Source organism: Helicoverpa zea, chromosome 20 (assembly GCF_022581195.2).
Source record: "Helicoverpa zea isolate HzStark_Cry1AcR chromosome 20, ilHelZeax1.1, whole genome shotgun sequence".
NCBI classification, from domain to species: Eukaryota; Metazoa; Arthropoda; class Insecta; order Lepidoptera; family Noctuidae; genus Helicoverpa; species Helicoverpa zea.
The window spans coordinates 5766234-5783050 of NC_061471.1; the positions used below are offsets into that span (position 1 = coordinate 5766234).

The 16817-nt window shown below is 34.3% G+C and overlaps 1 protein-coding gene across 2 annotated transcripts; it reads right to left on the reverse strand.

The window, feature by feature from the left end:
* Window positions 1-5200: 5200 nt before the first annotated feature.
* Window positions 5201-11465, reverse strand: LOC124640095 (senecionine N-oxygenase-like). Of its 2 annotated transcripts, none has more exons than XM_047177735.1 (8): window positions 11284-11465; window positions 9741-9931; window positions 8941-9079; window positions 8595-8766; window positions 8163-8438; window positions 7708-7871; window positions 5992-6135; window positions 5201-5737 (listed from the first exon to the last, which is right to left on the reverse strand). In XM_047177735.1, exons 1-8 carry the CDS (start codon window positions 11353-11355, stop codon window positions 5516-5518), a joined length of 1380 nt encoding a protein of 459 aa, XP_047033691.1. In that variant the 5' UTR covers window positions 11356-11465; the 3' UTR covers window positions 5201-5515. The 2 variants fall into 2 exon arrangements, with proteins under 2 accessions (XP_047033691.1, XP_047033692.1); XM_047177736.1 differs by lacking the exon at window positions 11284-11465 and adding an exon at window positions 10381-10577.
* Between the last annotated feature and the right edge of the window lie 5352 nt (window positions 11466-16817).

A 16817-nucleotide genomic window follows, 5' to 3' on the forward strand; every position in this document is an offset into this window, starting at 1 on the left:
CTCCGTTGAAGTATTTTTTATTAAACAGTAAATACAAGTTCTCAACAATCAAATTGATATTAGTCGATGCACAAAGTAATAAGTAAAAGCACCGCGAAAGCAGTTTTTATTCAAGTCAAACAATGTGTTAATAAACATCAAAAAACAAAACGGCAAAAACTTAAATAAACAAAGGAATCGTGAACCAGTGACTCAGTGTGACTCATCATAGAGTGTACGATGTGCGTTGTGTGACCATAAATGGTTATCTTGAATCCTATTGGTGAAATGTCAACGACCACTAATTATTATAACTGGGCAACAGTACTCTAATTTGAAAGCTTAACTAAACTTGCTCGCAACGCAGCGGTTTCTAAGTGCGCTTCTGGAACTCAAACGAGTCTACGTTCGAATCTCGGCAGCCACAACTCGCCGCGATACTAATTTTGTGATTTTTACTACTTCTTTACTTTTTCTTTACTTTTTTACGAATTATTTAAAGACAATTCTAAATAAAATTACAAAATGTCGACTAAAAATAGTGCAAAAAGCGACCGCAAAATATCTGAAAAAGTTATATGCTTTAAATGCAAAAAGTCAGTCGACATCAGGAAGACAGCTTTATGTTCAACGTGTAACAACCGTTACGAGCCGGATTGTGATGGTTATCCGGAACAAACCTACCGTCTTATGGACCAGGAATCTAAGAAGAAATGGCGATGCAAACTATGCAAGAAAAAAGGCCCTACTATCGATCCTATATCTGATATATCAAACATTACAACGAGAAAACGACCTAACCTACATTTTAAAAATCTATCCCCAGGCCCAGGACCTAGTGATAACTTCCGGGAAAATAAGCAATTTGCAACAGCCACCCTTAAAACTAACGACATCTTGGATTCCCACATACTATCCGAAAATGAATCTTCAGATGAGACATTTGATACACCTAATAAACTTTCTCACAGCGTTGATGGCACAATATCTGAAATATCTGAAACATTAACAGTTTTGGAAATGAAAAACACCATAGAAGTTCTTACACTTAAACTGGATAGTGCAGAAAATGAACTAGAGAATACCCTTCTAGAAAATAGCAATCTTAACCAGCAAATAAATAAATTAACTGCAGAAATAAAAATGTTAAAATCACTGTGCTATTCTCCAATAACCTCTGAAAACAGCCCAGCTTTCAAACAGAAGAGGAAAAGACTCTCCCTACTGCCTCAAAACTCGGTCTCTACACCTTGTACTCCTTTGCCAAATAAAACGAATATCGACTTTTACAAGAGCATTGAAGTTATTTCTCTTCAACAAAAAATCGCGGATCTTCAACAAAATCTGAAAGAAGCACAACAACAGATTGAAACTCTCACAAAAACAATGGAAACGATGCAACGTAGTAATATAACAGCTCGAACATCTACAGAGGCATTATTAAGAAGTAATCATGGAACTACAAATACTACAAGTAACCTCGACGCGCCTACTTACAGCGAAGAGCAAAAGCACGAACCGACGAGTAGGGTTTTTATCTTTGGCTCTCAGCAGTGTGTTGGTCTAGCAGCAGCCATGATACATTCGAGACAAAATACGAGGTATGAAAAGTATACGATCACCGCGAATACGAAACCAAACGCACTCAGTAGTCAAATAATAATGAGCTGCCGTTACGCTAAATTAAATCATAATGACAAACTTGTAATTTGTTTAGGAGAAAATGATCACAATTTAAACTATGTATTATCTCAATTACAAACTATACTAGATACATTTTATAATAACATGACCATTGTCTTAAATGTGTTTAAAAATGAGTTCTTTGATGTTAATAAACTTAATTATCGTCTTAAAAATGTATGTATAAATTATAAAAAATGTAAATTTCTTGAATGTAAATCTAATAACATATCCGAATTGTGTACTAAAATTAATTATCTAATTGACTATAATGATTATTATGAGAAATACCTTGATCCTAGGAACCTTGTCAATCATATGCGAAGTAACAAATCAAGTGCTAATAAGAACATCAAACTTAATAAACCTAAAAAAGGAACAATTCCGTTCTATTTTGATCGTGTAAGCCTTTCTCGGCAACAATCAGAAATCTTAATAACCTCCACCGAGAAACCCAAAAAAGGAACAATCCCGTATTATTTTCCGGTAATAAAAAATAATTCAAAGTTATTTCGAGTCAGAAATTCCGAGATCTCATAGTTTTAAAATACTACACCAAAACATTGCTAGTATCCTATCCAAAAAAGAGCTCCTTGAACTTACACTACAAGAACTCCAAGAGATAAACAATAGTCCAGACGCAATATGCCTCTCCGAGACCTTCATAAAAAAAGGTAGTGAATCGCATGTCAAAATCCATGGCTACAATATGACGGCTTATTTTTGCAGAGAAAAGCAAAGGGGCGGTACCTGTATTCTGCTTAAAAAAAATCTCGTTTATAAAGAATTACCTTTCATAAGTACATACGCGACTCAAAATACCTTCGAAGTATGTGGCGTAGAACTTCCACATCAGAAGTTGATTATTATCTGTATTTATAGAACACCTCACTCCGATCCCACAAATTTTTTGATTAAATTAAACAGTCTCTTGGATCATATATTTAAAAAATATAATTCCAAAATAAGCGTGGTCTTGGCAGGCGACTTTAACATTAATACGCTCCTAAAAAATAATATTGCTAATCAATTGCAAGAACTATCATACAATTATAACTTAAAATTACATATTAACAGTCCAACTCGCAAATCTTCCTGTATCGATCACATTCTAAGTAATATCCCCAATGCTAATGCTACAATACTGCCACTTCATCTATCCGACCACGACACTGCACAAATGTTGACTTTCCCCTTAAAACAGATACAAAACCAGGCAAGATATAATTTTTATAAAAGAGATTATAGTTTGGATAATATCAAGAAATTTAAGGAATGCATAGGTAATCTGTCATGGTCCGATGCCTACGCGAAGAACGACTTAAATTTAGCATTTAATTCTTTTCACGAATTAGTATGCCTTTTTCATAATCTGTGTTTCCCAAGAATAAAGATAAAAGTGAACCTTAATAGTAAAAGAAAACAGACCTGGATAACAAAAGGTCTAAAACAGTGTTGCAAAACAAAACGGTATTTGCGCTTCAAATATTATAAGAGCAAAAATGTAAGAAATAAAACCAAATACATCAAATACTCAAAGATTTTACAAAAATGTATTTACTCATCAAAAAAGAACGCTAACATCAAATTCATAAACAACAGTGAAAACAAATGTAAAGCTGTATGGAGAGTAATAAAAGATGAGATCATGGACAACACTCATAGGGATAGCATTGAATATATTCAAATTGATAGCAAGGTGATTTCAGATCCCAAAGAAATAGCAACAGTTTTTAATCAACACTATATTAATATGGCGCATTCCTCTAGTAATTGTGTAGCACTAAACTGTAGCGAATGTTCAATAGCCCACTCTATGTTTCTTAAACCAGTATCAAAAATGAAGTTAGAGAGGTGATAATGTCATTAAATAACACAAATTCTGAAGGCTATGATGAAATTAACACGAAAATTATTAAAGCATGCACTAATGAACTAATTGAAATTTTATCATATTTAATTAATTTATCATTTTCAACTGGCACTTTTCCTGAAGCTCTGAAGCTGTCAATTGTTAAGCCTCTTTATAAAAACGGAGAGAAGTCAGACGTTAATAACTACCGTCCAATAACCTTAATACCTATTATATCGAAAATATTTGAAAAATGTATGTATAAAAGATTAATAGAATTCTGTAATAAATTTAATATTATAAAGAAGGAACAGTTTGGCTTTCAAAAAAATAAATCCACAACGTTAGCGATTTACAATGTAATAAAAATAATATTAACGAATATTAATCATAATCATTACACGACAGGACTGTTCTTTGATTTATCTAAGGCCTTCGATCTAGTTTCTCATGACTTATTGCTGCAGAAATTGGAATCAATTGGCATAAGAGGCATTTCACTTCAATGGATATCGTCTTATCTAAATAATAGACGACAATGTGTGGCCATTACAAGAATGGATAATAATAATGATCTGACATTACACTATTCTGAAATCAGTTATAATAAATATGGCGTCCCACAGGGAAGTGTTTTAGGCCCTATTCTATTCCTATTATATATAAATTCGATAATTGACATAACTAATCATAAATGTATTTTATTCGCCGATGACATATCTATTATTGTGACATCTGATAAAAGAAACAATACAATTGCCGACCACGAAACTGAAATTAATAACGTAGTTGAGAGTTTAATTGAATGGCTAAAACAAAATAACCTATCTATTAATTTAAAGAAGTCCGTTTATATACAATTTAATAAATCAAATGCGAAATCTAATATTAAAATGAATATACATAGATTACACGAGGTAACACAAACGAAATTTCTTGGTGTAATTTTGGATCAAGACATCAACTGGAAAGCACATGTTGATACAGTTTCCAAAAGAATTAATAAGTTTGTATATGCACTAAAACAGATCAAAAACGTAACGAACATTAAAACGTCAATTACTGCGTATCATGCATATGTGGAATCGGTGCTACGTTATGGCTTAATTATATGGGGTAATAGCACTGATCAAAATAGAGCGTTTGTCGCTCAAAAAAAATGCATTAGAGCAATATATGGGCTTCAACCTGACGACTCTTGTAGGCCGATATTTAAAAAACTTGATTTGTTACCGTTGCCGTCCCTTTATATTTTAGAAATTTGTTTGTTTGTCCGAAGACATATAGAGCTGTTCACTAGAGCCAGCGATATTCATTCTCGAAGCCGTCGCGACCCTTACAGGCTCACATTAGATGTTTTGCCAAGACTTGCAAAATACAATAAAAATTGCATGTTTATGTGTGTCCGCGTGTATAATAAAATTCCAAATGAATTCAAAATGTTAAATATAAGATTATTCAAAATCAAATTATATAAATGGTTGTCTACTAATAGCTTTTACAGTGTCAAGGAATTCCTAGAGCATAAGATTAGATAACTTATTATTGTATTGTTATGCATGTAAAATTTGCACGCTTATGTATTGAGCAAAACATGTATGTTCAATTATATTTTAACTTACCATCTTGTATACCATGTTTTATGCAAATAAATGATATACATGATATACATATACATAAATTACATACTTAGTAATTCCGATTAATATTTGATCGAGACAACAACAGTTTGAAATTAAAGCTAATCTATCCGATAGACTATTTTGGGTGTATCTGTTACGTATCAATAATAATGAATTGGTACATTTTATATACATGTTCATTATTATTTGATAGGCACATAGTTTATTAATTTGAATATCTAAGTATAAGCGCATGTGAGAGCATGTCGCGAAGAAACACTATCGATAAATTTTTGCCTTCAAATTCGCTCTCTGCCACTCCAAATGCATTTTTGAGTGTATGAACTGAATGTGCTCCGATATTATGTTCGTATCCATTTTAATTCATATACGCTAACCCATATTCATGCATTCCCTTCCTAATAGCGGGGTCTTCTACCTTCCTGACGAAAGTATGGTCATCAATGACTGTATAAGCGTAGTTTCTGTAGGTGTATAAGTTCTCTATCTTGGCCTCAGTGTCCATTGTGCGGATCTTGAACATGACTGGGGGAACTCTCTCGATACCTGACTCTCTTGTAAGTTCCGCGTAGAATTCGTCCTGAAAACGTTTGGTAAAGCTTTATTTATATGGTAAGTTATCTCTCAGTTTGTGTTCCAGATTTAATTCTGTTGAAACTAAAGTCTAAGTTCCGATAAACATGTACTTTAGGTAACAATTTTTGACAGAATAAAAATAGCAAAATTCTAAAATCTCGGGGTAGGATCGATCTGAAAATTATGTAATAAAATTCTCGAATGAATCGTAAATGGCTTTAATTTCGTGATGCCCTAAGTGGGCTAGATGTGGCTTACCTCTTTTTCCCCAAGAATGTGTATGTAAGAAGTAGGCAGTCCCTTGGAGCGAATGGTGTCCATTCTCTTCTGCCACTCCAGCATCATCTCGTCTCGGGTCGGCAGACTGAAGTTCCCTTTAATATAAGCTGTTGCGTAGCGTGCCTGGATTTGAACAAGGAAAAAATAAATATTTTTTGCGAATAGAGTATTGGAGAATAGAGTACTCGTGTTCAACAGCTAGTCATTGTGCAATTAATTCCTATGATTAGCAGTGCAAACAAAAACAAAAAGTTTTCAACAAGTCTACTTATTTTAAGAACAACAAACAGAAAGCTTCTACCAGTGCCGGTTTTAACTCTACCAGCGCCCTGGGCGAGATTTCTACGGCGCCCTCCAACTGCACTTCAGACCCATACGAAAAACAGAGACATTTGTAGTTACTGATTTTTTATAGTTAACAAGTCAAAGCAAAAATTACGTAAAATATAGCCCAATCGTACATAAGTTATTGCTAATTGGTGAATGCAAACCACGGGAACAGAGCTTCTGATTGCGAAATTTTTTGTTATATTTTGGAACTCAAAACAAAAATTACTTAAAATGTAGCCCAAACGTACATAACTCTTTGCCAGTGTTGGCGTTTATGTATTAAAATTTTGGGACTTCCGTAAATAAGAAAGTTCATATGGGAACTAGAATTTACTTTCTTAATAATAAAAGGACTTAAAAACGACACTACCTTTTTGCTAGGGTAGACAAAAAAAAATTGAAAAATAAAAACAACTGTAAAGTGAAGCAAGCCCGAAAATGTTTGAGTTTTGGATTCGTAAGTCTTAAACATAAATAATAAAAGGCAACTGTGAAGTAAAGAAACCGCGAAAATTTTTGAGTTTTGGGACATAAAAGTAGTGTTTGTTCGAGAATTTCTCAAATTTAACGCGAAATTAAAAGAAACCGTGACTGGATCGACAGTCAGCTCTATGTGTTTGTTTCTTCGGTGCTCCAACTTTTTATTAAATTGAGAACTCTAAAAGTAAACGCAGAAGAAATTAGAAATAAAGAAGAAACCGCGAGCGAAGTGAGCGCTTTTTTTTTTCTTCGAAGTCTGCAGCAAAGCTTGTTTATTTGACATTTCACAAGGCTAAACTTCTATGTAACGCAAGCAATCCCATGTTTATTATTTTTACTGGCTAGGAATTGACTTGGTTGGTGGTTTTAAAGATTGTTATTGAAAAACCTATTTGACTTCTATCCTCTCAAGTTGAGTGATCGTCTTATGGAATCTAATGTCCTAGGCCTGTATGGCCTTTGGACAAATCTAACGCGCTCGGCATTATACGACAATACATTAATTTAATTGAAATTTCTTGGTCCAAGAGCGTACCGCGGCGCGAGCGCCCCTGAGCCCGCGGCGCCCGGGTTAATCGCACACTCTGCACCATAGGTTAAGACGGCCCCGATGCTATCCATACATTTGGATACAGTTCTTGTAGGTTGCGATCTTTGATGAAATTTAAAATAAAAATAGGAGTAACATTCTGATCAAGGATTGGTTAGGGCGCCTGTGGCGCCCTGCGGCGCCCCTTACATCCGGCGCCCTGGGCCGTCGCCCAACCGCGCCCTACCCTAAAGCCGCTACTGGCTTCTACAATGGAACTGGAGAAAGAAAAATCTAGAATAACAATAATTTTCTTTATCATTTTCTCTATAAATTATGTATTTAATAACGTTTACCTGAGCATCCAAAGCGACCACCAAGCAGGCTCTGATGAAAGCTCCCATGATGAACATACTGGGCTGGTTAATGTTCACCGTGTACCTGTACAGGGGCACCACACTCTTGGGCTCCATCGTCAGGCCGCTTGACTCGTCCAAGAATGGAAAGTCGTAATAGAAACCTAGGAATACAAGAGAAAGGTTACTCAAGTACTATGCTAGATTAAGGTCTTTATAGCCAGGTATCTGATAATGAATTTTTAATAGATTTAATTGCAAAGACAAATGCTCGCATAAAAAACGACAAACATAGTGATCAATAGTAAGTGGCAAGAGCAATCGCTTCAAGCTGCCTCCATTTTGACGATTAAACACTCAGGGCAGTAGTTAGTAAGGAATTCTTTAGTTCTACTCGAAACAATTTTGCCTATACTATTTAACAAATATAAGACTGTCAGAGATAGATAACTGACCTGTACAATAAATAACATCATCTACTTCTTCAAAACTACCATCCTCGAATATGACTCCAGTTTCATTGAACTCCTTGATATCAGGTTTCTTGTGGTAGTGAGGAGGGAAGGGCGTGGTCCAGTTGATCTTAGAGTGATGGCTGTGGATGAGAGCGCTGGCCACGTCAGCTACTTCGAGACCGATGTCCATGCCTGATGGACCGGCGCCCACGACTAGTACACGACGATTGGTGAAAGGTTCTGGCGCTTTGTAGTCATGGCTGTGGATTATTCTACCTGAAAGTGATAGGTTTATTCATTGATCTGGTGTTTGCTGATCCTTTCGAAGTGTTTTAGATGTCACACTTTGTCAATCTATTTTTTGATGTGACCATGTCTCAATATCTGTGTTGCACGATTATGTAACATTAACTAGAAATATTTTACAGTTACCTGTAAAAAGATCTTCACCAGGAATGTTAGGATAGCTAGGTTTGCTAAAGTGTCCGTTCCCAACAATGATGTAATCAAAGTCTTCCTCAAACGTCTCCTTAGTTACAACGTGTTCGTATTTTACTTTCCACACATCGTTTATCCTTCTTACTGAAACTACGGCGTGTAAGAACTGCGAAAACATAAAATTTTGGTAAAGGAAGTAGAAAATATATGCTTCTTTAAAGCAACTATCTCATACCACCCATAAGTAAGTTTTATTTTATTAAGCACAAATTATTATTCTTGAAGTACAAAACGGCACTTCTGCGTTGTAACTTAGGAAATATCTATTCGACAAGCTCACCTTGATGTATTTTTTAATGTCTAAACGGTCCACACACTCTTCTAGATAGTGGTAGAAGTCTCTTCCAGTAGGGTACGAGGGCAGGTAGTCGGGCAAGGGGAAGCCCCGCATTTCCATTGGGGCTTTTGGCAGGTTTGTTCTAAAACAAGATCAAATGTTCCATAAGTAATTGACCAGGCTCAAATTAAGAAGCAAGTACAAGAGCACGGGAATGTTGTATCCAGTTACATAAATTAACAAAAAAAGGAACACAGCTTTTGTTCTAGCTGCCTTGCATTATTCGTCCACCCATACATTTCTGTTGGGCTGTGCATGAGCCTAAACATGTTCTGAGGTTTTAGTGAGGGTTAAACTACCTCAAGACTGCGACTACCAAACGCAAGAATAAATGTGGCATCCGACGAGGAGTTTAAAGGATTAGAACTTTAAAACAATGCTATTTTCTAACTATGTTTCATACATTACTAAGTTTATAATTTTATATGCAATGCAAGAGATGGTGTTGTATTTCATTATTGTACAAACTTGATACCGCGCCATCTGTTTGTTTAGTTGAGAACTAAGTCAACAATGGTTCACAACGTGAGCTACAGATATTTGACTAATGCAAACATATGCAAATTATCAAGTAGTCAAATATTTACAATAAGTAGGTATCAGGAATGAATTATGGAATGAATGAATTGCTAATAGTAGCCGTTTTTAAATCATTCTTCGTAAATGCACTCTAATTAATAATATCATGTTTAACAATCTAGTAAGGCGGTCCAAAATATTAAAAATGTAATTACTTAACGTACCTTAAGTATTTGTACATGCTTGTATGAAGTGGTTGACCATTTTCATCAGTGCCCACGTGAGTGTCATATCTCCAAGTGCCTCCTATGTATCGCGTGGATTCAAAAACAGTGAAGTCAATCCCTTCCTCTTTTAAATATCTGGCTGAGGATATACCAGCTATGCCTGCGCCGATCACACATACGCGTTTTGACTGAAACAAAATACGATGATAAGTTACCCTTAGACAGTATTTTTTTACCAGGGACCCAAAAAAAAAATCCTAGATACTTAAAGCGTATACACGAAAATTTCACCAAGCTTAGCTGTTCAACGAGTAAAAACAATATATTAGAAATCTCAAAAAGTAATAAACAAGTTAACAACTATTATATTAAAGTCACAAGCGCTCCAAAAAATACTACTTTCCTTTTGATTATAAAATCTACAACATAAAACTGCTAAGCATACTTCGTAAACGCATGTTATAATGTCATTCGTTGGTGTTATGTTAAGTCTTAAAACTGTACACAAAAAATATCGTGACATTCCAGTTTCTATAAATAAATGTCTAGTTGATGCAAGACCCACGTGTTTATTAAATTTGTATTTGAATAGAAAAAAAAAACACGGAAGATACAAGAATAAAAAATGAAACCTTACCATTTCTACCTTCGAATTTTTTGGGGGATTCGTGAACACAGCGCGAAGTAATCTGTTTTATTTTAACATCGACATCTTATTAATGTGGAATTTTCGATAAGGTGTGGGAGATAATGCCGACGTCACGTTAGTTTTATCAAAACAATTGACATGTATTCTGCGGTACTCCAGTCTGTGGTGACTAGGCTACTGACTACCAAACGGCGCAAACGCCAAGCTGCTTCACAGTTCCGACACTATCTACTATCATTGTTTATCGAAAGGTTCAGCGAGACTCGCCTAGAAATGTAAAAGACGCCTACCTAACATGACTTTATATAAATTATTCTTATGATGTTTTGTCTGCCATTAGGCAGCTGTTGTTTTGACTGAATTCGATAAACATAAGTTAAAATATTGATAAATTATTAGCCTATATCTGTATCTAAATAAGTCAACTGGTAGGTATTTAGAGCGAAGCTATTTGTGAAAATAACAATTAAATTATTAAAATATTAGTAACAATTATAATCTGAGTGTAATTTAACCTTCGGTTATTAGTCATAAAGTCTTAAACAAAATAATGCACCGCAACGCTCTAATGTGAAATCAAAAATACTCCAAATATTGTCCTAAGTCGCCCTTTATCTTATTGAATGTACTTTGTATGAGGTGCATCTCGAACGCGAAGAAAGTTACTAATTAAATCGATAAGAAATTAACGCATTGTGAGACTCAAATAAATAAATAGCAGTAATAAACATAATATAACAAACAATAGAATAAAGAATAACCATATTCATCCCACGATGACTTACCAAAATTCTACATTTGGCCAGTTCTATATTTAGCAAAGCCTGATTAGCCTGAAACGCCGAGTTTGGATAAAGTCGTTAACAATTATTTTTAGATACTATTACTCACCTTGACATGAGCACCAAAACTTATACATATTTGTAACAACACAATAAAAACAATGGAGTATTTCCGAAGCATTATGATTTGTTAAATTTGAATACAATTGCGCGTTCGGCCGCGCAAATTAGTTTAATACTGACGATTGAGCCCCGAGCGACACAAGTTCAATGCGTATCGTTTACCGACATTAACCTTATTATATAATACTTGATGAGGACAAACATGAGTATTTGAACTAATAATAATTTTATCTATAGCATGATTGTAATACTCAATAATTAAATATTTGTTGCAATCTTTAACTGCGTGGACAAATTAGTCTGTCTTTAATCGTAGACTAGCATTACAATTTTGATACTGCTTCAGTCAACTTATAATTAGTTATTTTTGGACTAACCAAATTGGTATTTTAAAATTCGATCCGGTTATCGAATCACGTAATTTTGACTGGGGCAACTTGTCTCTCTAATAACAAAACTTGGGCGTGTAAACGAATGTGTTTGTTTATCAAGCTTTTCTATGATATATTGGGAAATGGTAGCGATAAGAATTTCAAATTAAGATATTGTTAAGAATATTGTTTACTCTGTTGGTTACGAATTCACAAGTTTACACGTTACTTTTAATTACTATCGTTTAGTAGACTCAACTTAATGCTAAGATCAGTAAGTGTCTGAAATACAGGGACTGACCTACATTTTATTTCTGAAAAGTATGCATATGGAAATTAAAGAAAAGTCTTCTAAAAACAGTTGACTAGATATAATGTTGAGCCTTTTTCGCGTTCATAATTAACTAGCTTCAGCCAGCGGATTCACCCGCATCCCGCGGGAGCTTCTCCACGAAACCGGATAAAAAGTCTATAGCGTTCCTCGATAAATAAGCTATCTAACCCTGAAACCAATTTTCCAACGGACCAGTAGTTCCTGAGATTAGCGCGTCCAAGCAAGCTAACAAATAAACAAACGCTTCAGCTTTGTAATATTATTGGTATAGACAGAATGGAATTTGACTACAACCTGTATAAAAGATACTGAACTAAAGTCATGTCACAGGAAATCCCTGTCGTCAATTTTTAAACAAAAATGATATCTATACTTACTTGCTTATAAATACAAGAGATCCACTCACATATTAATAAGAAGCTCTGATAATGAAATAGTAAAATAAGGAAAAAACAAAAGAAATAGGAACTTATTTAGCATAGATACAACATAGCTTTGTTTTTGAGTGACACTTCAATAAAGTTCGACACCACTACATATACTTAGTTATTAAGCACACAGTGTTTATTTAATTTTGAAAATATTTCATCCTACACAAAGCACTTTCAAGAACGAACAGGCACAGTGTTTCTCTACAGAGATAGTTCTATTTCCAGAGGTCAAGTTCCTCCTCTTGTAGAAAATGTTAAATATCAAAAGTGTAGTGCCTGCCCTCTATCACGGAACCCAAAGAGGTGCAAATTAGATTTGCAAGGGCCTATTCGATGCCGACAACTGTATTATATTTTAAATTGACCATGAAAAATAATTTGAGTGGAACTTTTTGCTTGAATATTAGCAAAAAAATCAGAAGCATTTCATTTCGTGTTTCCCCCAGAAATGTATGTCATTCTCATGACTTTCCTGAAGTAAAGAATTTTCCTTAAATTGGTGTACGTGACCCAAACCGCAATGATTTTCATAGTACTTAGTATTTATGTCAACATGTTCATATTTAGACAGTCGGTGTTAAATCATCCATTATATAGTGCATTAGGTAAATTGAGGCGCTATGTATTTAGTCATTTATTCATAACAGGTACCTTACTTACTGGATAAAATATTGTTTATTGAACTGAACGCCTTGCACTCCAATTGAATTTTGAATGCAACGTATTTTTTTTACCTTATTCTTACTTTTATACATATATTATGTTTACGATCTTTTGACATGGCTTATTTTATAAGTAACAAATGTCTAAAACAAATAAGTAAGAATGATAATGAGTGGAAATTAATTTTAATTTTATTTTGCTGTGCCCTACAGGGTCCACAATTGTACTTAGCTCTAAGCCATATTGTTACACCTATTTTATACATTGTGGAATGCAAATAAATAATATGAATATGAAATAAACTTGCCCAATACTTTATCTGATAATCTGTCGCATACTGCATTCGGACCCTCCGCTAGATTAGCCAGACGAACTTAGAGGGTCGCTCGGATCACGCCCATTATGTTCTGTGCTCAATCCAAACGTGAATAATATTAGTCTTCATATCAAATAATATGGACGTGTTGACTATTTGTTAGTTTACAGCGCAAAACCCTAACAAATCTAATTTGACAAAAGTATGTACATTGTATACATTTCAATTATATGAGAAACTATACGTACCTACCTAATTGGCTGTGGTTCATGTTTTTTCCTTGTTAAAAAATCTATCTAAGTATGTAAATATAAAGTTTTGTTAAACCAATAATATTTTGATTTAAACCATTAAGGAAGATCTATCTAAACATGCTTAATTTCCTCCTGTACGTAAGACTACATTAACAGTTTTCAAAATATTTCGAAGTAGTCTGCGAGGATAATAAGTTACACACGCCTTGACTAAAAAAATACAATTATTATTAAGTAATAGTAGGGTTTAATTATTTTCTGAGCATTTAATACAATGTTTGTTTAAATTTTTATTGCAACACAGACATTATTACAGTACAGTCTGGGTAATTTAAGCAAGGCGCATAATAAATTAATCTCATCCGCATTGTAAACGATAAATAAGTATCATCTATCATGTACGTAAGAGACCACACTGGCGTAGTTACCTGGGTATTTTATTACTCTTCAAAGTCTTGGCTGAAAACGTTAACAATTTTCTTTTATGATTGTAATTAAACATAGTGTTCAAAACGCTCGTCCTTCAGAACTTATCCTAACATGTGTGTGTTGTAAAAAGACGTAGCAGAACCAATTTCCCAACTAGGTCTATGGTTGAGAACTCAGCTTCATACCAACATAAACTATAAATATTAATTACATCATAAACAGATTTTAGCCAATTTAATCCTGTACTCTGCAGAGAGGGACATAATCTAAATCTGAAATATTTTCCGCAAGTTAAATCGTCTACTGAAGTATTATTTGTTGCAAACTCGTCGATATAGCTAATACCTACAAAGCATACTAATAAATAAGTGTTGTAGGTATTAAGTAGGAAGCATACTAATATCCTACTCGAACAGATATCCTATATATACCAATATATGTACTAAGTAGGTTGTGTCTGTTGTATCGTAAATATTGTACATACCCTGCAGGCGTGCAAGATCGTAATCCCATTTAAAATCATGGTTTATAATTAGCAGAGATAACTTTACAAGGATATAAGATTCTCTCTAAAACATTTTAAAGGCTCTTCTCTCAGAGTCACTGAATCAACACCTATTTATAAAATGAAGACCATGAATGTTGTTTCACAAGATGTGTTCATTCAGGGTGCACATTACATACTTGTTATGCCTATGTATAATGATAATGATAATCAATCGCCTGTTATTGTTTATACCCAATTTTGCCATTAATTTTATCAAGACTTGATAATTTGACATAACATATTTTATAGACATAATATACAAATCCCGACTCGCAGAGTTGACATAACCGATAGATAATTTCTTTCTGATAGTGATCATTTAAAAAATATAACTTTTGGATAGTTATAAAAAATGCCTAAAGTAAATAAGTAAATAGACATATTTACATTAATTGAAAATAAAATAAAATAAACTTATATATATATATACAACTTAAAACTAATACAGTGCATCAAAAAATTGCTCCTCATCGCTGTCACTGGGTAATGTACCCAAAAGACTGGCAGCATTGCCACGTTGGATGGCAATGCTCAACCTCTGTGCGAAATAAAAGCCAGCCTTTGGGTCCCGGGAAGTGTCAACCAGGCGCTGGGAAATATCCCTGGCAAGAAGGTGCGCCCTCGGACCCCAAAAATAGACTAAGTACTAATCAAAAATTCATTTACGACATTATCACTTGACTTTGTAAAGACTTACGAGTATGTTTCACAAATAAACACTCCGATTCTTAGATGAGATGAGATTGATGTCAAATGTAACCCTAATAACACTGGTCAACAAATTATTATTTTTTTTTTGGTGCAAAGGTGAAATATACAATTTCTTGTAGAATATTTGATACGTAATCGAAGTCCAGAACATAAAATTGCACTAGCATGTAGGGATTCAGAGATATACCCCTCCTAAAGTACCAAAAACGCGTTTTTTTATGAAATTTGATGTCATTTTTTGGGGACAGCAAAATTTTCTAGTAATTTCTAACTAAAGCATTATGTAGTACTACTTTCCCCGCATTAACCCCACTTTAATTTATATTTTTGCAAGTTTTCTTTCTCAATATATACCATTTTATATCTAAAGTGGAGTTTTTTCATACTAACTGGCCAAATAAAATATAGGGAAGATCGAACTATCGCAGCTGTATACATATTTCATGAAAATTGAAACTCTTAGCGTTCGAAATAAAAATGAATTTCAATCGGGAAGAGTAGTACTATATAATGCTATAGATAGAAACTAAAAAACAATTTTGCTGTCCTTCAAAAAAATCGTCAAATATCGTTAAAAAACGCGTTTTTGGTACTTTAGGAGGGGTATATCTCTAAATCCCTACGTGCTAGTGCAACTTTATGTTCTGGACTTCGATTACGTATCAAATAATCTATAAGAAACTAGCAAACCCGGCGAACTCCGTTCCGCCACCAGATGGCTTCGTTTTATGTAACATATTGTTTGGTGATATTTTTTTTTTTGTTTTTCCTGAATTTTCTTTGCTATAAACCTCACGGAGCCCGAGACCTTTCCAACGAATGCAAAACCGTGGAAATCGGTTCGTGCGTTCTGGAGTTATAGCGTCAGGGAGGAAAACCGGACTTATAATCTATAAGAAATGATATATTTCACCCTTGCACCAAAAATGCTGTTGACCAGTGTAATTGTTCTTAAAAATATTCCTGTAACACATTAATTAAAACTTAAGTTACTGAACAGCCTTCAATGACACGCCTCTGTCACCGCAGGCTCGACACATAGGCATTTAATATCAGCACAACCGAACTCGTGTCTTATTAACCTGGAATTCCGGAATGCGCCCTCAACGCGTCACTAGGGATGCCTGCTCTACTTAATTTGCTTTTAATTGATAAATACTTGACCACTGGCGTGTGTAATCGAATGTTCATACACGTACCACCAGCTTTAGTAAACTCAACCTTTAGAACGTATGGATAGAGTTGATTTTGCACTAGGTTAGAGAAGTGTGACATTGTGATTCAAACGCCACGCGTTGGTCACAGTTAGGGTTGTATTAATGGGGAATGTCGAAATAATTTTATGTCGTGTATTCATGATACGAAAGGTTTGTTATGAGAATATCATATTTTCGATCTTTGTAGCCTAGGTAATGCTTACAAAAAAAAAGTTTCAAGGCCTAGGTACTTTTGTCAGTTGAAAAG

Coding starts and splice junctions, on each gene's coding strand:
- LOC124640095 (XM_047177735.1), bottom strand. CDS start 11,355: ATGCTTCGGAAATACTCCATTGTTTTTATTGTGTTGTTACAAATATGT. Junction 9,932..11,283: donor GTTTTGGTGCTCATGTCAAG/GTGAGTAATAGT, acceptor ATTTTGTTTCAG/TCAAAACGCGTATGTGTGAT. Junction 7,872..8,162: donor TGATGTTATTTATTGTACAG/GTCAGTTATCTA, acceptor TTGTATTCCTAG/GTTTCTATTACGACTTTCCA.